Below are 23,645 nucleotides of genomic sequence, written 5' to 3' on the forward strand. Positions count from 1 at the left end.
AATGCAAGAGAACAATTCCAAAAGTCCATTCAGAGGATGATGGCTGGATAATCACACAATGACAGATATTATCTTCACTTTAGTGAGTGAAATGTTAAACCTTTTCATGGCAGCCCTGCAAAACTGCTAATTGAATAAAGTGACACAGCTGGGTTGAGGGACGTGATATCCGTGAAGTCGCATCATCAGCGCCTTCTTAACTTATTTTATCACATCTCCTGAGGAGCCTGATCCTCCTCATTTTTCCAAAGTAATCACAATCATCAGGACCTGTTTAGTTTTTTTTTACTCCAACAGAAGCTTCCCAGGACCTGTTTAGTTTTTTTTTTACTCCAACAGAAGCTTCCCTCCATGTTATTTTCTACAGGGAATGATAGAGCACTTTCAGGAAGCCTGTGTTTTTCTGGTAGCACACATGGAAAGCAGTTATTATAGCTTTCTAATGTACGTGACCAAACAAACAAATCACAGACAAACGGGCCGGAGGAGGCAGACGACAGTCAGGTGTCTGCGCTGACAGAAAATTAGCGACACAAGAAAAGCTTCATGTTGGAGTGTGTGAACGTTGAGCCTGGACTGTAGATGTTTATCTACTACATGGACTAGAATAAGGAATGGACCAGGGTGTCAGGGAGTAACATGCTTCAAAATAGATGTCAGACTACTGCATATTGCACATTTTTACAGCAACTATCTGGTCCCAGAGAAGGATATACAACATTCAGTTTTGGCGCCAGAAATTGAAAAAGAAAACCACACAAGCATTAAAGGAATCTATAACTGACCTGTGGGGATGAGCAGGGTGGTTCCCTGGGTTACGACACACTTGTAGCACTTGTCCACTCTGTCCCCAAAGAACACTTCGCTCTGATTGGGCGAGGAGCTCCATGCTTCATACAGTGCAAGGTTGGCAGGAGTGGGTTTGATCAAATAGAAGATCTTCTCACCCTGAAAGTCAAATGAAAAGGACATTTTCCAAAATGCTGGTTTGGCTAGACCTGTGACTTGTATTGCTATTTTTTGTATAGAAAAAATATACACCATATTAAGTAGAGTACACCTAAACACTTCTACTGCACAACTACTAAAGACTTCCTTCAAGAACACACATGGAAATGGGACCAACAAGAAAACAATATAGCGCAGAATTTAAACTATAGATAATAAAGTAAACAATACAACTTCCAAATATTTTCCAACACACATGATGTGGAGGAAAAAGGGAAACAACTTACCCAGAGAACATGGTACCAGACCGAGGTTCCTCCAAAGTCTATGTGGAAGTCTGTGTAACTGTCCTTGACCCCCATGAGGCAATACTTCTGGACAAAGGGCTTGGGGAAAAAGGAGTCGTCTGGCCAGTAGTTCTCCACCCAGGACATCTTCTGGGCCACATCTGGGACTTCCACCAGTTCAGACATCCTGCAGGTGTTTGGAGTGAGGCAAGGAGCGCAAAAGCAGAGAGGCCAGAAGGTCAGGTTAAAGTAATTACTCACAGTTGTTGTCTTGTTTAAACACCTCTAAGCCACACAGTTGCCATTTAATTTGAGCCAGATGTCTGTGGCTGGTGATGTAGGAGAGGAAAAGCATCACTATGAGCTTTTCAGAAACAACTATCTGTTCCAGGCCCAGAACTTGAGTTGAAATAATAAAATGTCTGTTAAGTTAATAAAATGGAAGCACAGCTTACTTTGTGTCAGAGAACTCCAGGCTGATGAGGTTGAGAACCTTGGGTCGATGAGGACCGGTAAAATACTTGATGAAGTCACTGAGCTTCATCTTGCTGTCCGCCTGCCGCGCCACATCTATCACATCTACAACTTTGTCGCCACCTGGACAGAAAATAAGCACAAATAAGTCTCCCGAAAAATTAATTAAATTTATTGGCTGCTGAGTGGGTGTTGGGTTCACTAGGGGTCAGCCTGCTGATATCCCAGTGTGATGCTCAGTTGATTCAGCCTAAAGGTAAGGCTGGCCAGCCACAGGGCAGACAACCCAGACAATTTATCAATGTGTCCTGACCAGCTGTTTCTGAGGAGCATACAGTGGGTGGAGGTGAGAGTTCTGCTGTGTTTGATTAACATTTGTGCATCCACAAGGCCAGTGTTGAGTGACACATACAAATACGACAAAGAGAGCAAAGGGCCGACTGGTGTGAGTTTTGAACGGATACTGAAAAAGAAAAAAGGAACATCACAAGGTTGAAGCTAGTCGGTCACACCCTGGTGACACATGGGGCCGGAAGTAGGAGCACGGTGAAGTGTATGTGTGTGTGTGTGGTGCAGCAGGACAGCTGGTTGTTGTATTCTCTTACCCCCCCGCCCACACCTTTTTTATTAGGCCCCTGTTTCCCCTCTGTCTCACACAAGCACACACAAACATGCTCTCTCATGTTCCTGCACCCATACACACACACAGATCTAGAACAGTGAAACCCAGCTGGCCAGTGTCTGACAACAGAGAACAGCTGGACATGGGGCAGTGAGACAGCCTCGGAGCGGAGAGGAAAAATGAAAAAGGTTCCTAGAAACCTCTACGCTTAAACAGCAGCATCACAAATGCAATAGTGAGAGAGAAACCTTCAACATTTCACTGCTGCTCACCACGTTGGCTGTGATATATTACATTAGCCAGTGAAGTTAAAAAGGTCAATTATTGTACTAATTGTTGGGAATATGTCTTTGTCGACAGGCTTCAACCGGAGACTCTTTTATCACCACATTAATCTGCTTTTAATTACAGCACTCTGTTCACTGTTTAGTCATTAATCAGTTTATGGAGCAACTGGTCAAAACGAATAGACTGAATGGAAGAACGTGGAAACACCTGCAACATTCTGGAATTTTGCCTTTTGTCTTGACATTTTTTTCCAATTCTGTTCCAAATACTGAAAAATGTAATCTGGCAAATATGCTTTCTTTTTTCAACATCCTGGGGTCACATTTTCCTGGAAGAAGCTGTGACAACAGTCAGCAGACTGTGAAAATATTACCTTACATACTCTTTTTTACTTCACCTCTTCCTTAGAAACTGGTTAAAATGAAAAATCCAAAATTTTAGATTTTGTTGAAAAAAAAAAAGAAGTCAGAATCAAGTCAGATATTGGATTACACACTGAGCTAACTGCACCAGTGTGTCAGACTCTCCTGAGCGGCGGAGGACATGATCGTTAACCACTTGCCTTGTTGTCTTCAGACAGCAGGAAAGGTAAGACGACACTCCATCCGTGATCACAACACCTTGGCTTAATGCTCAGCAGGGCATGGGAGAGTGAGCTAAAGTGAGGGGAGCAGGCTGTAATCTGAACTTAATGATAAAAACACCAGTGGGCTTGGTAATGGGCTTGTAACAGGAGCTGGAAAGTGGCAAGCTGCCTCAGTGAGGAATTGTGTGGTCACGCAGGGGGCAGTGAAAGCTTAGCCATCGCTCATTTAAAAGTCATTCAGCCATCATCTGATGCCTGATAAGTAGGTTAAGACCCCATGAACCTGGAAACCTACTCATGTTGACACACAGATGGCGCCTGCTCAGCGACGGGCCATTTAGCTGGTCAGTGTTGAGACCCCTGACGAGTGTTTAGCATCTTGAGTGCTCTATTGTACAGACACCGGAAGGGAAGTGTTACACTACTGTATGTGTTTTTGACTCACCCACGCACTGCTCAACATCCCTGACAGAGAATGTAGGGGGAGGTAGTTTAAGTCCCAGACCCTCCATCTCAGTCACCGCTATGGGGTAGCGGAAGCCGTGTCTCTCCAGGTACCTGGGCGTCACCTGCTCACCCTTCATCTTCATCATGATTTCCTCACCGCTTGAAGATTAACAGGAGAAGTTAGGTTAACAAGTAGAGTTTGGGCTGAACGGATTGACCGTAAAAGTCAACACAGCATAAAAAAAAACTTTACCAAACTCCATGAAGGAAATAAACATTTTTGCCACAGAAATTATTGTTGTTTGGGCTAAAGCTAATTTATTAAATAAATTGTAGGGCAATTTCCTATGTGCAATTATAAGAGACAAAGGTCAAGGTCTTTCCAAATTGCAGTTTCAACAGTAAAACACAGGCCTTAACTAATTACATTTCTAATACTTAAATTTAGATTTACGGTTCATATTTAACTTTGTGTCCATATTTGATATACCTGGCAAAAGTTCTGTTCTGCAGCTCCTTGATAAACCTGGGGGTACCAGCCTGAACTGGCCTGGATCCATCGTCTGGCTCGGTGTAGTCATGCCTGTGCCAGTTGCTCCGCTTTTTCACTGTATCAAACGGAGACATTAGAGGGTTTTTTTTCTTCCTGCTGTCATCACCCTCCCTAAGCTCCTTGTGTCAACAACATAGTAAATTATTCACATCATCACTCGCTGACTAGAGGACAGGGCTGTTCACAACTCAAAATCTCAGTGCAAGGAGATTTTGGGGGAGGCAGGGGCTTAGAGAACCATTCAATTAGACCATTAATGTTTGCCCTCTGGGCTCTTAGGGGTTAACCCCCCTCACATCCAAAAAACAAAAACAACCCGGAGTTGATGAACAGCACAGAGAAAGGGCTTGTCCTTATGGGACCACTCTGACACAGAGTGAGACAGAGTGGGAGGAGAAAGAAGGTCAGACATGTAAATGTGATGCAGAGGATCATTGGACAGTATTTGATGAATGAGGTGCACGTTAGAGCTGAGGGCTGGGGGGGGGGGCAAGGGGGGAGGGGGACACAATGAAAATACAGACGCTAATGAGAGAAGGCATTACTCACTCAGGGAGGGTCCATGTACGACATCACAATTGGGACAGTGGTAAACGTCAATGTCCACAGCTTGATGCTCTTCTACCTGCACACAACTGGAAAAAACAACAAAAGACACCAAGTTAAAGAACTTTAAACAGAGTCATGCTGAATCTGGGTAACTTTCCAGAATGATGTATGTAGACTGTAAGTTTTTAATATTTTGTAGGTTTTAAAATAAAATACAAGACAGGCTTTAATTTACATGAACAAAACAAGAACTCATCGTCCATCTCTGACTTTGCAATGGACACCAAGCTTTGATCGAAAACAATATCTTCTTATTGGTAAAGCTGTGTTTAGTAAAGTAAATGTGGATGCTAGACGGTATTGGTGTGTAATCCATGACAGTTAATTCAATCGCATGGCCATCAGTTAACAAGACTCCGCTTTCCCTGGATTTGGAGCCAATGTAGACCACCCTCCAGCTCTCATCCCCCAGAGGACAGACCTCTGGGGGCAGAAACACAGCAATTACAGCTTTCCTGTGGCTAATTCCACATCAACAATATTGTTCTTTTAACTGAGTAGCTCCTTCAGACCGAAGACTCAAATCAAATCCTTTATGTTTGATTTAGGACCGCACAGGAACGTGACCTGCATTAGATTTAAAAAAAATATTTACAAAAATACAGGAAAACAGAGAGCAGGAGCTGATGGATGCAAAAATGCTGTCAAGTCCACAAAGTACACACTCCCCTCAACCACATTTAAAAACACTGATTGATTTGGATGAGGGTATCTATGCAAAACTCATCTAAACACAGAAAAGGCCTCTAATGGATGGAACTGCAAGAAAAAAAACAACAACAACAAAAACAACTCAAGCTACTAGAAGTGCAATTGTCAGCAGAACAGTGCAGGTAACCGTCTTGGAATGCTATAATAAAGTGTTTTTCCATTTTTCCCCTGTACAAATGTAAAATATGATCAAAAGCCTTGGCTCAGCATTGGAATAGTTGTTAAAAAAGTGGCGACTGTTGCACTTTTGTGTTTTCAGTCCCATAGAGCTGTGATCCTTCACTCAGCAACCCCCAAACCCACCCAGACCGCCCTGCAACTGCCAAACCACAGGCACCAACTCACATGCATTCCACTGTTGCATACCAGAGTTCCATTCCAGAGCAGCATGGGTTGAAGAGCAGCCTAGTTGCCATTCAGCCTCAACAGCCACATGTGACTGTTTAGAATGTTGGTGTCAGTGTCGCTCAAACCCAAGTACCTGTACATTGTTAACTATTTCATATTTAAGCTCAGACCCCTTGCCTACATTTGGGACAATATCTTTAAGTTGGTGGCAAGTGATGAGTTGAATTAAACTCTGCTTTTTAACATTGAGAGAAAAAACAAAACAGTGGGCTGCTGCCTCCTACGTCCTTTGATCTGCAAAGGAATTGCAGGAAATTGTAAAAGGAAATAAAGTAGAGGACCATTAACCCATCAGGAAGTGGTGGGCGCATGTGAATGCACAACTCCATCAACCTGGTGCACTAACAGGACATCTGAAGAAGTGCTTTTCTTTATAGCTGACCACTATCTGGCTGCACAGCAAATCACATTATAATGGACAGAGTGTCCTTAGATAGAAGAAGATGATTAAGATTATGATGTAATTTACTGTGGGTTTGTTTGGCTGCATCATGCAAGTGTTAAAAAAGGCAAACTTATTACTGCTCAAGAGCAAACTGGAAACCAGGAGGACATAGTAAAGTGTCAGGGCTCACTATCAGGCTTTGATAATGTTTTCAGGAATCTTTAAGCAACCATTACTGTCAGCTGCAGAAAAATATGATTCACCGCTCTCTGCTGCTTGGTGGTCAACTAACGCAGGAGCAGCGTGTGCTCGACTGAGGCAACCTTATTCCTCGTTGTTCTCGCCTGACTCTGTTTCTGCTTTTATGTAACACCACAGTGGGAAACAGGGGCAATGGGCCACACTGGCAGACCTGACACTGCACTTATGTCACCTAATGAATAACTCTGTAATCATTATTGGCACACAGGCTCTCCAGCAACGTGGACTTCAGACAGTGAATGCAAAAGAAAAGCAGGGGGAGGATCTCTGCTGTAGGAAAGAGAGTCAAATATTTCTCATCTTGCTCTGACTTGACACTGTATTGCGTCACAGCAAGGCCGATGATTGCGCAAATGATTCACCTCCCCAGCTCCTAGAAAGTGATTTATGCAATGATAGGAGCAAACTGTCTGTTAAACACAAACCCAGAGTCAGTGCTGACTGCACAGCATATGCCCCCAGTGTGTTAATGTCACAGAGACACAGACCAAAACTCAAAAACAAAGCAATGACTTGACTGCTTTTTCTTTCCTTATCCCGATCCACCACGAAAGGTCAGCGACCTGACATGTGTTTGGATTTTTGTACTGTTACCTGTACCTATGGACCTTTTTGCATTTCTTATACAAACACTTCTGCTACAGTTCACTTGCCCTTTTAAGTTCTGCTTAAACACACCAAGGATGTATGAATGTACTGTATGTGAGATATTGGCAGGAACACACACCAAGCTCTGCGTGGAATTCACAACTGATGTTAAGTACAGTGACCCAACTGTTTCAGTATGAAATAAATCAACGTTGTCTACATACTTGGGGGCAGGTAATCAAAAAAGCTACACATCCTTGTCATCTATGGCTAAGTCAAATAAACATGTTTTGTAATGCCTTTTGTACTCTGTTGCATCGATCTTTCAGTAAGAGGAAAAGTCAACACACCTGCAATCAGATCCCCAAAGCCATGCCTTCATATATTAAGATGATGTTAGTGCTGTTACCTATCAACTGCTCTGAATTACTTTTCAAGACAATGAGGTTGACATGGCTCTGAAAAACATTAGCACATTTCTTCTACTGATGCAATGCACCATCAGAACGGAGCAACACAGGAAAATCGTCTTCCTGCTCAGTTGCCTTTTGATTTTTTTCCCCAGACTTCACCAAACTCTTCTGGAGTATCTGTTTAACAGTGTTACCATTTTCAAAACCCCTGTTTTATCCAGACAGAGATTTTATGTGATGGCACAGAAGCAGACTACCAGGAAAAACATCCCTTCCTGAATGACGAGGTGTGTGTACTTGGCCAAAGCCCAGACATCAACAGCCCCTCTCCCCGCACTTCCTCTCATCAAGAGCCTCCTTCCTGTGTGACTGAGAGGGCTTATTCATTAGTCAACACACTACGAGGGGTTCATTGTCCCCCATGATCGGTGCAGTGGCACAAAGGCAGGAGGCGGGCGCTGCCATTATTTTAAGCTCTAAATAACTGCTCTGCATGGGGCACAGACACGCCTACATTAGGGGAACTGGCAGATCTCTAATGGATGGGTGGAGGAGATAGGGAGGAGATGAGGGCAGTTAAACACACCTGGCCACCCTTATCTGTCTTTATCAACCCCAGAGGAGCAGCAGACTCCTGCAGACCAGTCCTGAGGCACTCAGTCATAGCTCACACAAACAGAGCTTGCTCTGGACAGAGCCACTGAACCCTGACAGACAGACAGGAATCTGTGGTTTAGGAATTATTTTTGCCAGCTGAACACAATAAGTATCTAAACTATTTGAGCATTGGCTTCAGCTGGAAACAGAACAGACTGTTCTGTTTCTGAAGTTAAACAGAAATGACAAAGGAGGAACACTTTGTTGTTTGTGGGACATCAGGGAGCCTGGGGTGTTTTAACAATGTAATTGTTTTGGTGCAGGTTGGCTTGTCTTGAGGCTCTGAGCACCAGCGCTCTGCTTTCACATATGTCTTCAAGATGGTTGTTTTGAGGGCCCCAGTGTCCCTGTTAAATCCTACAAAACCATTCTTTATGTGAGTGTCTGCTGCTGAAATCAGTCTGTAAGCTAACAGAGACAGGCAGCGGGTGAAATTATTTATGATGCGCACCACTGGGCTATTGGTCATGCATTACTATCTCTAAGGTGATTACACTTTCACTTTAAACAGACAGCTAATCAAAACAATTTCTTTAAACAAGTTTAATGCACAGAATAATGAAATGCTTTGAAGATCATAATTCACAGTGACTGATTATCAATACACAAAGGCCTTGACCCCAATCAACATTGATGAAGCTCAAAGTAACTTCCCTTTCCCCCAGGAGGAAGCAGCAGTGATGAATGTAGACTTTAAAAAAAAAAAAAAAAAACAAGCAACATTTGTGACTGTTATTTATTAAATTTAGTGATTGGGCCAAACAGATTAACACAGCGGTCTCCACATGGACAAACAAATACTTAGGGAAGCTCAACCATCCACTCTACACAAACTATGCAGAACGAGGGTATCTATCGTTTATCAGTGAGCTCATGCTTGTGTGTGATGTTGCTGGCTAATGCGTTGAACTTGAATGACCAGGTCTCCAATCAATCATTTTCTGTGTCACAGCCAGGTCCACGGGATCATCATCCCATCACTTAAATGAGACAAAGGGTTGATCTATGCTTCTAAAATCTAATCTGAGTTAACAACCATCATCCACTCTGGAAGATTTTCTAGGAGTAAATCCCTGGTGTTCTGTAGACTGACATCATGGCAACACTGGACACAACTCACTTATGTTGGCAAGTCTTCTAATTAGCAGCAGCTCTAAATGGTAAATTAAAGAGTGTAGCGGGTGTTTGTAAACTACATCACAGCCTGTACTAACTTGCAGCTGCACACTCTTGAGTTCTGAAACCAACACTGGCTACTGGTGACAACTGTTGCAGCACAAATGAAAGCTCAGCTTTAATGATCATCGCTGTCAATTAAAGACCACTTACTCCAGAGAATCAAATTCATTCATTTTCTTTGACTTGTTGGTTGGCTGCAGTATTACTATACCCCGAAACAGACAACAACTAAAATAACCCAAGAGAAGTTCATTTTTAAAAAGTAAACAGAACATAGCCATCTAAAAGTTGCTAAAAAAGTGAATATACATACACCATCATATCGAGACCTACACTGGTGCAACCCTCCACCCCTACAAAACCCCAACATGTCTCAGGTTTTTCTATAGCTGCAACAACTAAAATAATCCAAGAGAAGTTCATTTTTAAAAAGTAAGAGAAAGAGAAACCAGTAAAAATAAATTTAACACTGACACTCTTGGAATTCCAAAGTCACTTTTCAATTAATTAACTAAAATGTAGGAAATAGTTGAGTTAGCAAGTTCTGGTACAACTTCCAGTAACTGTTACCAAATACTACCATAGACGCGCTTCTGCATTTCATATTTACATCATAAACAAAAATCACAAGACAACATTAAAATAGAGAACTTCAGTAAATAGTAGGTGTGGTAACACTGGGAGTTTAGAGATTCTGGTAACACGTCTCTCACCCTGTTTTTTTTTGTTACCTCATTCATTTGTAGTTTGGTCAGATTTCTCAAAGTCTGAGTTCCTATTCCCCTAAAAACCAACAGCCTCTATTGTTGACTGAGATGCTGGGAGAGATACAAGTGATGCAAAGCAAGACACTCTCCAGAACCTGAGCCGAGGAGAACCACACATCGACACAAACAGAAAATCACTCACACATGGAAAATAACAGGCACCAGGAGACTGAGCTGCTTTCCTTTCACCCGACATACCACCATCCACTGCCAGAGAATCCCCCTCTTCCTTTTGGCCAGCCTCGTGGGAAAGAGGCTTTAAAAAAGGCTGTTTTTTGGAGATCCACTCTGCATGTGCGTGTATGTGGGTGTGTGCTTCTATTAGTCATCAACAGGAGAAGCTCCAACATTTGTTCCTTTTCTTGCCGACACATGACTAAGAGCCAGCCAGTTCTTTTTTTGGTCCTTTGGCACAGCACATTTTGTGCAGCTATCTTGGCCGAAGGACACCTTATAACGTAATTACGCAAGAGCCTCTGTCATTTCGACAAAAGCGATAAAACAGATGAGTGTGTCCATAAACAGTAGCTGTGGTGATGCACCCACACAGGCATGTTCAAAGGGCAGAAGAAAAGAGAATGTGAAAACTAAGGCTGTGACAGCTCGATGACTCAAATACAAAAAGTGAGTCACTAAATCTGGGTTCAGTGGTTGCTCAAGTCTGATAAGTTTGATCAAATTTGACATCAGCAAATCACTTTCTACCTTCCACAGAAGTCCGTAACAATAATTTCTCTGTTGGATTAAGAGACACATATTTAATCATGGTGCACAAGATTACTCAATTGCAAATTCACGTGATTTTGTCAGTGCTCTTAACCTGTCTACCCCAGGATCTCACTTTAGACTGTGGTGGTAAATTGAAGCCCCAGAGAAAGAGAAACATTATTAAAAGTATCACTGTAAGCAAGTATGAACACAAAAACTTCTACTTTTTACAACAGATCAGGAAAACAATTTCATAACTTAAAATCTTAAGTCGAAAAAGTGTAAAGTTAAATATGGCTTGCATGTAAACAGACTCCTAAGAAATGGTCAAATATACAAATAAAGCCCACTCCGACCGTCTATTTTTTGCTGAATTTGACTTTAAAGGTTTAAATTATATTAGACAACAAAAATATTATTTGTCAACATATGCCAGGGTTTGCTAAAATATGCTAAATAAGTTATATTTTGCTATGAATTTGTTGAGCTGGACTGCTGACAAAGCTTGGGTATATTTACACCTAAAGAAGCAAACTTGCAAAACTACTTGAAAAAGCACTAATAGCTAATAAACAAAACCAAATACTTTCTAGGTTCATTGAAACCGACTGAGGGGTTTGTTTGTTTTATTCTTATGTTGTACTACAGACATTTGACAAAGAAAATATATTTAGTCTTGTTTCTCTGAAGCAATACTCAAGCCCGCCACTTGGGGTCTCCTGCCATGTGCTTGGTCAGTTAAGGGGGATTTAAATTTTTCAAGCTGTCAATCAAAAACCATAACAAGCACCACGTCCTCCAACATTTGTTCTTCGCTGAAGTAGGTTATTTAGAAATACAAAAAGAAACTATTTAAAATGGTGATTAACTTACATGAAGTGATGTCCAATTATACTTTTGAATAAATAAAAAGTGAGATTATAATTGAGGAAACATAAGAAATGCGCACGGGTCGGCAAGAGCTGTTTAAAAACTCTTGTCAAAGTTAATTGTTTTTAAATGCCAGTAAAAGGTTATGTGCGGTTACCATAACCTTAAATAACCCACTGTGGCAAAGCAGGTCACGGCGTTAAGAAAAGAAGAAACTGGAATAGGCGTATGTTAAATCGTCAAATTAAAAAAAAAATATGACGAGGTATAGTTCCAATGTTGACAATATGAAGCTTTTCTATGTCACGATGAACCCGATGATCTCTTCGTTACCCAGCTTGACTGACACCGCTCGGCAACACTCACGATAGATTCCCGTATAAGTGCATAAAACTAACAGCTATAGAGGTGTTTTCGGTTCATTATGATGCACCTGACAGCTTAATTTCAAACAGCATGCATACATTATTTGTTTTGCCTTCATAAATTAAAGAATAAAGTCGTAGAAAGGGAGTTAATCACCACTTTCTTTGGTGAAGTCGTGTCAATAGACGGTTTAAAACCCCCGTCGCCCACCGCTAGCCTTAGCCAGTTAGCTTCCAGTCAACACCGCACAGACAACGGTCGCTTTTCTTTGATTAACGGCCAATGTTCCTCGTTTCTGGCTGGCAATATCCGTGAAGAACACTTAAACCAACGTACCTGCCGTGGAACCAGTCTTTACAGATGTCACACTCGATCATAAAGCGGCTCACATCGTAAGGCTGCCGGCAGACACAGTATAGCGGGGCCGCCGCCATCTTCCTACTGTCCCCAAACAACGCAGGAATGAACCGGGGCGGGGATTTAACTCTGCGTCCGGAAACGACCGAGGCCACACGAACTTCACCGTTCGGTGCGAACCCACCTCTGACGTAACTGGATTTCCATCTGCCTGTGTGACTGCAACAATAGAAACAAAACTTTTTTTTCCAAAGGAGCAGTGACGTAATGGTTCTTTGATTATTTTTCAAATATGTTCAGGATAACTGAGTATTATATCAGTTCATTTTAGTTTCTTAACGGCTAACTTCTGTCTTTTTCCTGTTGTTGGCTGTCAAATATATCTCCGCTCATTTGAGCTATTTCGTTTACTCTATATTTGAACTGGTTCTTTGTTTATAGTTTTTATTTGATTTTTAGTGAACCCTTAGTTCAATTTTTGGCTTTTTTTTGTAATATATTGGTATTCTTTTTTAATTTTTAGGTTGTTTAAGTTTAAGGATAAAGAACACAAATCGATAAAATAACGATACAATGGGATAATGTTTTATTAATCACACAACGGGTAATACATACAGTAATTCAATATTATTTTGAAAGTTTTATTGTCTACACATAAATAAATATAATGAAATGTAAATTCAACTCTTCTCATCAGTACGCTATGTACATAGCTAATACGATAGACAGAAAAACGGTTATTCTGTCAGTGAAAACCAAAGCACGTCTTTCTAATCTGTTCAAATGCACAGTGGCAGATTTTTTCTTTGTTGTGTTTTAACACCTGCCTTAAAAATAAAACCCACACATTTTTTCTCCTGCAGTATTCTCCGAACCGCCGATGCAGGTGTCGCGCCAGAGCCAACCCTGGTATGTCTCCTAGGAGCGTGTGTGACATGCCCTACGTGCTAGTGTGTTGAATAGCAATGGGACCACCGACCCACAGCCTGATCTGTGAGCTGACAGCAGCGCCCATCCCCCCACACGCCCATCTGTGCAACTCTGCATAGACAAGCAGCACTGCTGCATGCACACACTCATGCGTTCTCATTTCACACGCCACACATGTGATTGAAAACTGGAGAGCTCGTCTGATTGTTTTTCCTTCTTCTTATGGTGCCGTCTTAGCATGCAGTACATGCAAAACCTCCCCAGTGACAATAGCGACCTGAAGCAGTTATGGGTTGATGATTATTCTCTTTAGACACACGTCTAAAGATGTCAGTCAGGTAGGAGCAGAAAAACTTCAGGAGTGGTGTGAAGATCCACACGTTTGTACACACACCTTTTTCTGGACCTTCTCATTTTCATTTTCATATATAGGAATGCAATTGGCTCTTTTCAGGTGCGCGCAAGAAAACTTCCGGGTGCGCACCTGAAAGTTTTCTGGCTCCCTTTAGGATCTTGGCACCGCAATTTTCCAATGTTTTATAACATTTTATTTCATTGTTTTACTTCATTCATCCATGCGATTTTTTAAAAATGTCATTATGTTTATATTTTTTATTTTTAATATTCCCTTTCTTTTAATTTACATTAACTTTTTTCATCAACCTTGTCTGATATGTATTTTTTACATTACATTATTTTTCTACTTAAAAAAAATCACTATATTTTCTTTTTAGACTTTTTTTTACTTTTTTTTTTTTACCTGCGCAAACTGATCAAAACCAAACAATTTTTCCACCTTATGTTAAAACGCCATCTACTGGCTGAATGCCATCTGAAATCTTTGCGCGTTCACGGTGACCAGAACGCGTACGTTACGGGTGATGTAACGTCACAAATCATGAGAGAAGAATGGGAAAAATAGCTGTGTCTGAATATATTTAACGCATTTATTAATGTGCGTTGCATCTTCTTCGCTGCACTGGGTGCATATTTATTTATTTATGCGGATTCTGACTAAAAATAAACATGTATGTTAAATTTGAGGCGAAATGAAGCTGTGACCAGATTATCGAACAGGTAAGAGCGATACAGAACACACGTTCTTCATATTGAAATGATTAGGAACGGAGATTTGTGTGCAGGTGTTTCTAGAAGCTACGGTAAACACATATACATCCATATACTTATTTATTGGTAAACGTCAGTGGTCATAGACCAAACATTGCAACTCAGCCGTTATATTTGACACCTGCTATGTTATTACTATTTAAATGAATGTGTACCTTTTATACGTTTTTTACTGTTGTGTTTAAAGGGCTCGCTAACCCGCTAAGACTATGAATTAACCTGTATCCAAAAATCAACAGAACCACCAGAATAACTTTGCACTGTGCCATCGTTATCGACAATATATTCACCAGTACATTATAGCACATGTACAGCACAATAGGTGGACTATTAAAGAATGCTAGCCAAAGCTAAATATCGAAGAGTAAGATCAGTAAGAAACACAATAAACGCATTCAAAAGTGACTTAATGGCACAAAGACTAGGATATTATATGACAATGACAATTACATATTGTAAATATAATAGTCACAAATTTATATGATAAAAAAACCGTCCTATAGAAAAACAGAAAAATAAAATATATAGATTATCCTTGCATCACAAAGGATTTAAAAAATGCCCTAAGGTCAAAATGTTTAGATGGGGGACTGAAGTGAGAGAAAATAAGTATTAAAAATATGAAAACACACAACACAACTAGCATTTTGAGAACAGTTAAAAGATAAACCTATAACAAAACATTAGATTAGACATGAATACTGTAATTCTAGCACTTTAGCCCAGAGGCAATGTCTCTGTCGTTGGTGTGAGGCAAGATCGAATCCCAGTCAGGGCGGTTGGTGCCTTACAGTGGACTCACCACCCGCAGGAAGGTTCCGGGGGGTTGGTACGGGGCAGTGTGATCTGGGTGGTGGTCATGGAGACTGCTGCCCCCGCGACCCGGTAACGGATAAGCGGATAAAAATGGATGGATGGAATAATTAAATAATTAAAAATAATTTAAAAATAATAATTAAAGTAATTGATACTGTATGTCACTTGTGAAAAGAGTAATTGATTGAAATGTAACCAATAAAATTCATCTGTAACCTGTCTTTCAGATTTTGTTTCTGTGTTGGGATTAGTTGTTTCAAATGTTCTGCTCTACTCCACGGTCATTTGATTCTGCCTTTTCCATAATGTTGCTACTCTGAGTCCAATATTCTTGCATTCCTTCTTTTCCAGCAGAAGCTGAAGTTTCCTGCAGCTGAAAATGAGACGTTTATCCAAAAAGAAAGCTCTGAGTCTGGTGAAGGAGCTGGACGCCTTCCCCAAAGTGTCGGAGAGCTACAAGGAGACCTCAGCATCTGGGGGAACAGGTAACACACCCTCCCGTAGAAATCCTCTGGTGCAAACTGTCCCTGAAATGTTGTGTTTGCTTTATAAATATGTTATGTTGGTTTAGTTTTGGTGAGAGTGGGGAAAAAAAGTCCACCTAGACTAACATAGCTCACACCTATTCTATGTATCATGGAATGAGAAGGATGTGTGCTAAAGGTTAGCCAAAAGCTAAATAAAATCAATTACTGTACTATCCTAAAGATTGCTACATTCATCAGGGTGAGTAAAAGTGGACAAATTCAAATAAAAATAAGTAAAAGTTTACCAAAAATAATGGAAATGTTGCTATTACATAGCAATAGAAATCATTTCAAGTTGTTAAGAGTAAAGATTTCCAAAAGTACTGTAAAATTTGTAGTTAAAAGTTGACACTGAAAACAACACGGTCTCTCCTGTCTCACCAACAGTGTCTCTGATAGCCTTTAGTTCCATGGCTCTCCTGGCCGTCCTAGAGTTCTTTGTTTATCAAGACACCTGGATGAAGTATGAATACACAGTCGACAAGGATTTTTCCAGGTGAGTTTGATTTCAGCAAACACTGAAACCAGATAATATTACTGCTGGTCAATAGTCTGTTTCCATCAAATGTAAAGTACTGATCCTGACTTATGTTTCACTTCTTCATTCACAGTAAACTGAGGATAAACATTGACATCACAGTGGCCATGAAATGTCAGCGTGAGTTTTTTTTGGTTTTAATTAAATCTACATCCAGACAACAGTCATAGAAATACAGAAAAATACAAAAAAAAAAACAGAATTGGTGCTTTGAAACACAGTATATCCACTCACATATACTACATGTACACACACTGTATCAAGACAAATGCAAATATCATCTGCGTATCGTATTAAGTATGTGTTTTAAACTAGTTCAGATTTTTCAAATTTGTTTTTATTTCATATTAATTCTCATAATTCCAATTATCTGATCGTGATTCCACGCTCATTCATACTGCTGCTCTGCTGTGTACTTTTCTTAGCTCTTAATGCTAATGTACCGCCTCCTGTGTGAATGTGCAGATGTTGGAGCAGATATTTTGGACCTGGCAGAGACCATGATCACATCTGATGGCCTTCAGTATGAACCTGTGAGTAAAAGACAAATATAATCATAGACCTGAGATAATAATCAATAAATCAATAAATCACACGATAAATAAAGATAAATGTAATAATTTTGACGGCCTCAGTACATTGCCATGAGCAAGAGTGTTTGTTTTCCTCGTCTCCTCTTGGATGACAAGAGGGTTCCCTCTGTGAGTCAGTCTCAGCACCTGGGTGCGTTTGTACGGAGCAGAATGTACGGAGTGAACCCTCTTGTTAATCGTCCACTCTTTGTCTCTGTGATTTTTGTGTGTTGCATTTATTTAGGGTATTTAAAAGTTCTTGAAATTCCAATTCCAATGGTAAAATACTCATGAGAAATAAAAGAATACAATTCCATCTGAAGGAGTGTATTTGCATTATGATGATATATTGACATTAGTTAATTTGGTCTCAAAATAATGTTGACATGACATTAGTTAATTTGGTCTCAAAGTAATGTTGACAATAATATTGTTCAGCATAATGTGTTATTGTCACAGGTCTATTTAATCACATCCTCATCCTTGTCATTGTGGATTGATTCATTCACTAATCCATGTCCTTATTTTTTAAAAATATGTCCTAAAGGTTATTTTTGATCTGACTCCACAACAGAGGGTTTGGCAAAGGTGAGTCGACACGGAACCTCCACCGGACGCAACATTCAGAGACTTGAGTTGTTCAAAAGTCTAGAAGGGCTGGCTCACCTGCTAGTCTTTCCCTTTATCAACTTTTTTAAGTGTGCTGAAGGCATCAGCTTCTAAAGGTCTAGGTTTGTTTCACCTGGCAGTTTGGTGACCTGTTGTCTGTCCTCCAGGACTCTGCTGCTCATCCAGAGTCAGCTGAGGGCAGAACACGCTCTTCAGGACGTCCTCTACAAAACTATCCTCAAAGGATCTACTGCACTGCCCCCACGGTCACTTCCTCTTCTGAAAGAAAAATTAAAGAAATACTCAAAATTATGTTTGATGGAAGTGTAACATTAAAACTAGTGCGTGTGTGTGTAGGGAGGATGCCTCTGCAGAGCACGTCGCTGCCTGTAGGATACATGGTCACATGTACGTCAACAAGGTGGCGGGGAACCTGCACATCACTGTGGGGAAGTAAGCAGCGCCAACACATTCAGCATAAAGGGTGTTTCCCTCCAATCGAGGATTATCTTTCAAACATATTTTCTTTCCTTTTTCAGGCCGTTCCATCATCCTCAAGGCCACGCCCACATTGCAGCATTTGTCAGCCATGACAGTGAGTGCATCAAGTTTATATTTTTTGAGTGTATCGTCACCCCCCCCCCAAAGGTCACATTTGCTAAATTATTCATTTGGTCTTTATTGAAGCTTTGCATCTTTTTAATTGTAACGCTGCCCCCTGCTGGGTCTGTTTTACACTGGTACAAATTCCAGTTACAATTGTCCAGATTAATTAAAAAAAGAAAATTTTTTTTTTTGAACTATACATTTAAAATTTTTTCATTCCAACCAATTTTATTAAGCTATTTTATATAAAATGTTATAATTCTGGCTAACCTTTAACTATCCTTGGGTTGTGTTTAAGCAACATTACTTAATTACATTTATTTTGTGGGTTACCCTTTATTTCTGACATTTTCAATTTTTTTGTGTTTTCCCCTTTATTTCTTTCACAGCCTACAACTTCTCCCATCGAATCGACTATCTATCCTTCGGCGAGGAGATACCAGGGATGATAAACCCTCTGGACGGTACAGAGAAAATCACCTTCAACAGTAGGTCACTGCAGTAAAAGGATGAACCCCATCATAAAACAATCAACCCAGAGTAGATTATATACCACACAGCTGCTGTGTCATCTAAATGTTTATGGTTCTACATCCAGACAATCAAATGTTCCAGTACTTCATCACAGTGGTTCCCACCAGACTGAACACCTACAAGACATCTGCAGACACTCACCAGTTCTCTGTCACCGAACGAGTGAGTCGCCTGTAAAACAACCAAGAAATAACAGTCGAGAAATCAGGACAGTGTGACGAAAAAGGTGCAACAAAAACATTTTCTTTTTTTAGGAGCGGGTGATAAATCACGCCGCTGGCAGCCACGGCGTCTCTGGCATCTTTGTGAAGTATGACACCAGCTCTCTGATGGTGACGGTCAGCGAGCAGCACATGCCACTGTGGAGGTTCCTGGTGCGACTGTGTGGAATCATCGGAGGAATCTTCTCCACCACTGGTGAGAAAAGTGTCATCTTGAAAGAACAGCTTGTACAGTAGGAGAGAATGAGACTTGAAATGACTGAAGGTGACAAACCTGATGTACTTGACAAAACGACAGAGCGAAACAAGGTTCCTGTGGGAGTTTTGTCTGATTTTTTTTTTAATGTGCAAAAAAAACCCAACAAAAATGTAGTTAAATGTAGTTACTTACAAGATTCATTTTCAATAGAGGACTTCAAATAGTGGCTGATTTACTAGTTAGGAATTGAAGAAAAAACACAGATATAATTCAACTGCTGAGTCTTGCTATTTCAAAAAAATATTTATAGCCATCTGCTGCCACCCAGTGGAGGAATATTTTACTGTATTGTCTGTTACTGTCACATAGACGAACAGAGACAAAATATTTGCAATAAATAAATATTTTTCAAATGCAAGGAGTAAAATTTCCAATAGCACACCTCTGAGGTGTAATATTTATACATGTGTTTTCTGAGTTCCTTGATTTACCTTGGACCCTGTGTGTGGATATTTTAAAAAAATGGTTTCTTTACCCTGCCTCCTCATATCTGTTTTGGATTCTTCCCAGGGGTTTTTGATTATTGATTATAATTCTTTATAATTTATAATTTTTTTGACCTTATTGCCGTGTTTCCTCTCTACAGGAATGCTGCACGGACTTGTCGGCTTCTGTTTTGACATCGTCTGCTGTCGCCTCAAACAAAGAATCTACAGGCCACCTGAGGTGAGGCTGAATGTTTGTTTTTTTAGCTGTACCACAGTGTGGTATTTGCAGTAATTTGTACCTCTATCTCCAGAATTGCAGTGATGTAGTAAATATAGTGTTTCTAATGAGGTACAGTGAAGTCCATGTATCTCCATAAGGAGGGTTACAGCAGGAAACGTTTGAGAACCACTGGGCTAGGCTAACGGTCAGCCTCCACAGCCTGTGAGACCATCAAATGAAGTCTTTGCCTGTTCCGGTTGTTTTTTGCAGCACATGCAGCAGGACAACCAGATGAACAACCACCACATCCCTCTGCCTGCTGACGGAATTCTTCAAGAGTAGCTGCTTAAATTCAGGGCTACCACCGGGGCACAGAAGACTGACCGTATCAGTGGAAGTGTCTCGTTTTATGGACTGCAGGTGGCAGTATTCAGCCTTCAGCGCCAGACCAGGTTGTTAACATATCTAGCTGAGGACAGACAAGAAAAAAAAACAGCAATGTTGTAGCTCCTGGTGTCAGCAGTTAGCTGCATCTTTGGGCTTCACATTGATTTCAGTGGAGCATTGAGTGGACTGAGAATCAAAGTCACATCACTGTGGTCAAACCAGAAGAACTAGTGCCAAAAGCTGTTGATTTCTTAATAAATCTGTATTGGACAAATGTCTTTCAGAGCCGTCTCCTATGGTCCAGCAGAGGTACTGCATCCTAAACTCCTTATCTTTTGCTGCAGTGTGATGTCACGACAGTGTATAATGGATTGGTATAGTCTGCAAAGGTATGTAATTTATCTCTTCAGATAATCCTGTTGAGAGTTTGTGTCAAGGAGTGGACATTTGTGACCTCTGGTGGGCTTCATCCCTTAAAATGAGACACAACCAATGTGTTGTTGACCTGTGGAAAATAAAAACAACAAAAAACATTTTTTTCTACAAAAAATGATAAAGTCTAGACAATGTAAAAAAGCATTCCAAAAAACTTTTTTTTTTCTACAATAAAAAAAAGTCTAGACAATGTAAAAAAGCATTCCAGTATAACGGCAAAGAAAAAAAAATGCAACTCACCTAATTCCAGTTAAACACTAGAGGGAGCCCAAGCACCACCAGTGGTACATATACATTGTTTGAGCGTCACCTTCTAACGCTCAAACAATGTTCACTTTTCTAAGAAGTACAGTTTGATGTAGTGCAGCAGACGTGATTCCTTTTTTCTTGTTTATTTCAGTTTTGCCAAGCAGACTTGAAAGACATGTCAGAGCAGGGAGTACAGTTCAGTCAAACATGTTGAGAAAAGGACACCTAACAAAAGGTTGATATTATTCATTATTGGTGTTTTGTTAGACACGGTAACTGCAGCTCCCGTCTTTCAGTTTTACTGAAGACAAAGTTATCAAACGAACAGGAAGTAGAACGAGACGTCGTGAAGACACGGTTACAGTAGCCCTGTAGCTCGGTGACATTTGACAAAAACCACTTCGTACAGACGCTTGTGCGCAAGTGCAGACATTTTGGTTCATTGTGAAAATGGTTACACAACAGACAAGGAGTTTTGCATAAACAGTTAGGTTTTGTCCCTTTTCTTAGCTCTAGTGAAAGGTCAACCTGGTGCACGTTCTGCCTCTGACATGAGTAATACTGTCCAGTCGACTGGTTTAGTAAATACTTTTAACAACTCTGGTAGCCTCAGATGGAAGCTGTGTGGTAAAAACTCAAAGAACCTTAAAGCAAAAGTCAAATAAATCTTCCTTTAGTTTATAAGAATAAAATGCAATTTTGACTGTTTACACGTTTACCAACGTGGGGTGTAGCTGTCGCAGTACACCCCACTTTGGGGGCGGTGTTTCAAGTCCCTATCCCTTTCATTTGTTACTGCTGAAAAATAGCAGTTTTTAAAACACAGAACCAACCATGGCATTCCCAATGGAGCCATACTCGTTCCAATACTATTTTCTGCAGTTGCTAATATTGACTTTATATAACAGTATATAACACTGATGGCTCCACACAATAACCCTTATTACAAACTTTCAAAAACCAGTTCAAATATATTCATCCGTTTTTAAATAAAACTGACTGAACTCTCCACTAAAACCCACATAGTTCACAACAATTACCACGCGTTTGTCGTTATTCAACAGAAACTCTTCATTTCCTTCCTGAAGGACAATCAACAAAAATTAAAATGTGCATTAATCTGCTTAGGTTCTAACAGGATCAACCTTCTTAGAAAGAACTCTGAAAACAACAGTCTTGTTGTTGGCTCTACTTGTCTCTCATCCTGAAGCAGATTATCTGGCCCAGAGAACTGATTTGGATCTGTTCATGAATCTCTGTCCAGACCATATGGACTGCTTCATAAACATATCCAAGTTGAATTCCACCCAGATAGGATGCTCCAAGATGAGGCCCAAAGTGACTAAGCTAATCCAATAGCTTTTTGTTTTGATAGGAATAGAGTCTGGGTCACACTGGATTTTTTTCTGATCCTGACCCACTCTGTGGATCACATGGGCCTGGGACACACCTGGGGCAGATCAGGTACAAGGTGAGGGTCTTGGGTTTTAAAGCCAGATCCCAGTCAACCCAGGAATAATGTTTCGTTCCCTGCTTTTTCCCTTTGCTGCTAAAGAACGTCTTTAGAAAATGTCAAGCTATTTTTGAAAAATTTGAAGGGGGGTGGGGGGGGGGTGTACAATACACATCATACAGGCTCTATACAAATAAACTCCTCTGCTGTACTCTTATTTATAGATTATACACTGTCAAGGTCTACCACCTGTATGGGAACGAGCCTTTGACACAAGTATAAAGATGTAAAAGTAGTAAACTTAGTTTCAGTACAAACCACTGTACAAACAGGCAAAGGTTAGATGAGGGTGGGGTGGGGGAGGGAATGACAGACCTGTAGGAATCCCAGCTCAGACGCTTGTCCTGGTTCTCAGACCAGTCACCGTTGCTCAGTGTGTGTGTGTGTATATGATAGTTTTAAAGGCAGTAGATACACATGACGTCGAGACGGACGTTTGGTTAAAACAAAAACGAATGATCTCGTTAAACCAACTGTCCTCCACTGAAACTATATTTCAAGTACGAAAAAAAGGCGAGTAGTTCGACGATTCCCAGATATGCAGTGGAAAAAAGACAAAGTGGAAAACACACAGGAGGCTTTCTGTGTTGTTGCATATATAAGTGGCCACTTTGAGAAGAAAAAGAATTGAGAGATCTTGATTGGACAGGGGTCTGTTGATGGAACAGCGATTTAAATGACAAAAAGAAACACACCATGGCTAGTAGACCTCTTTTTTTTTTTTTTTACCATCCTGAGAGCGTCACTCAATCCAGGCTCCCACCTCTGCAAATCCAAGCTAAGCCAGATCTGCAGCGCCCCCAGTGGACGGCCAGAGTCTGGTTTAGTTTTTGTCCTTGTCGAAAGGCGTGGGTTTTGCTGTTTATACTGGCTTTCAAGGAGGACGTGAGGAAGACTCAGATGGACAAGGTGCTGGACGCACGGAAGTAGGAGAGAAACTTAAAACAGAGGCTGACCACAAAGTACCAGATGTTTCTGGCCATCTGGGAGCGGGCGATGAAGACCCTCCAGATGAAAACGATCAACATGGTGTTGAAGGTGTAGCGAATGTTCCTCAGTCTGAGGAAGGACGAAGAAGAAGACGGAACACAAATATTCACGTGTAAGTCTCAAATCCAAATCTAACTTTTTTTTTTAAAGTTTTTGAAGCATGACTAGTTTCTCTACTCACTTCCTCAGATGCTGCCTG

General features: G+C 40.7%; 3 protein-coding genes across 6 annotated transcripts in view; 1 reads left to right on the plus strand and 2 right to left on the minus strand.

Moving 5' to 3' along the window:
- Positions 1-12,692, minus strand: part of kdm7aa (lysine (K)-specific demethylase 7Aa) — a 20,606-nt gene extending 7,914 nt beyond the window's left edge. For both annotated transcript variants that reach the window (XM_025057768.1, XM_025057769.1), the window contains exons 1-7: positions 12,464-12,692; positions 4,755-4,840; positions 4,143-4,260; positions 3,651-3,811; positions 1,691-1,832; positions 1,236-1,422; positions 786-948 (exon numbers count right to left, since the gene is read on the minus strand). In XM_025057768.1, the coding sequence (XP_024913536.1) occupies positions 786-948; positions 1,236-1,422; positions 1,691-1,832; positions 3,651-3,811; positions 4,143-4,260; positions 4,755-4,840; positions 12,464-12,561 (955 nt within the window). In that variant the 5' untranslated portion in view covers positions 12,562-12,692. The remainder of the gene's footprint in view (positions 1-785; positions 949-1,235; positions 1,423-1,690; positions 1,833-3,650; positions 3,812-4,142; positions 4,261-4,754; positions 4,841-12,463) is intronic.
- A 1,551-nt stretch (positions 12,693-14,243) lies between these two features.
- Positions 14,244-20,537, plus strand: LOC103382719 (endoplasmic reticulum-Golgi intermediate compartment protein 2-like). 3 transcript variants are annotated; one of them, XM_025057381.1, is made up of 14 exons: positions 14,244-14,491; positions 15,710-15,843; positions 16,273-16,381; positions 16,497-16,543; positions 16,889-16,956; positions 17,543-17,583; positions 17,772-17,870; positions 17,962-18,057; positions 18,144-18,199; positions 18,600-18,698; positions 18,809-18,906; positions 18,999-19,161; positions 19,811-19,890; positions 20,143-20,537. In XM_025057381.1, exons 2-14 carry the CDS (start codon positions 15,738-15,740, stop codon positions 20,212-20,214), a joined length of 1,134 nt encoding a protein of 377 aa, XP_024913149.1. In that variant the 5' UTR covers positions 14,244-14,491; positions 15,710-15,737; the 3' UTR covers positions 20,215-20,537. The 3 variants fall into 3 exon arrangements, with proteins under 3 accessions (XP_024913149.1, XP_016890130.1, XP_024913150.1); XM_017034641.2 differs by having other exon boundaries at positions 15,713-15,843; XM_025057382.1 differs by lacking the exon at positions 14,244-14,491 and adding an exon at positions 14,534-14,574 and having other exon boundaries at positions 15,713-15,843.
- A 532-nt stretch (positions 20,538-21,069) lies between these two features.
- LOC103382720 (fatty acyl-CoA reductase 1) overlaps positions 21,070-23,645 on the minus strand; it is a 35,201-nt gene continuing 32,625 nt past the window's right edge. Inside the window, exons 11-12 of the mRNA XM_008315603.3 lie at positions 23,628-23,645; positions 21,070-23,515 (exon numbers count right to left, since the gene is read on the minus strand). The exon at positions 23,628-23,645 is cut by the window's right edge and continues 101 nt beyond it. Of these exons, the coding sequence (XP_008313825.1) occupies positions 23,353-23,515; positions 23,628-23,645 (181 nt within the window). The 3' untranslated portion in view covers positions 21,070-23,352. The remainder of the gene's footprint in view (positions 23,516-23,627) is intronic.

The sequence above is a fragment of the Cynoglossus semilaevis genome, chromosome 8 (assembly GCF_000523025.1).
Source record: "Cynoglossus semilaevis isolate Cse_v1.0 chromosome 8, Cse_v1.0, whole genome shotgun sequence".
NCBI classification, from domain to species: domain Eukaryota; kingdom Metazoa; phylum Chordata; class Actinopteri; order Pleuronectiformes; family Cynoglossidae; genus Cynoglossus; species Cynoglossus semilaevis.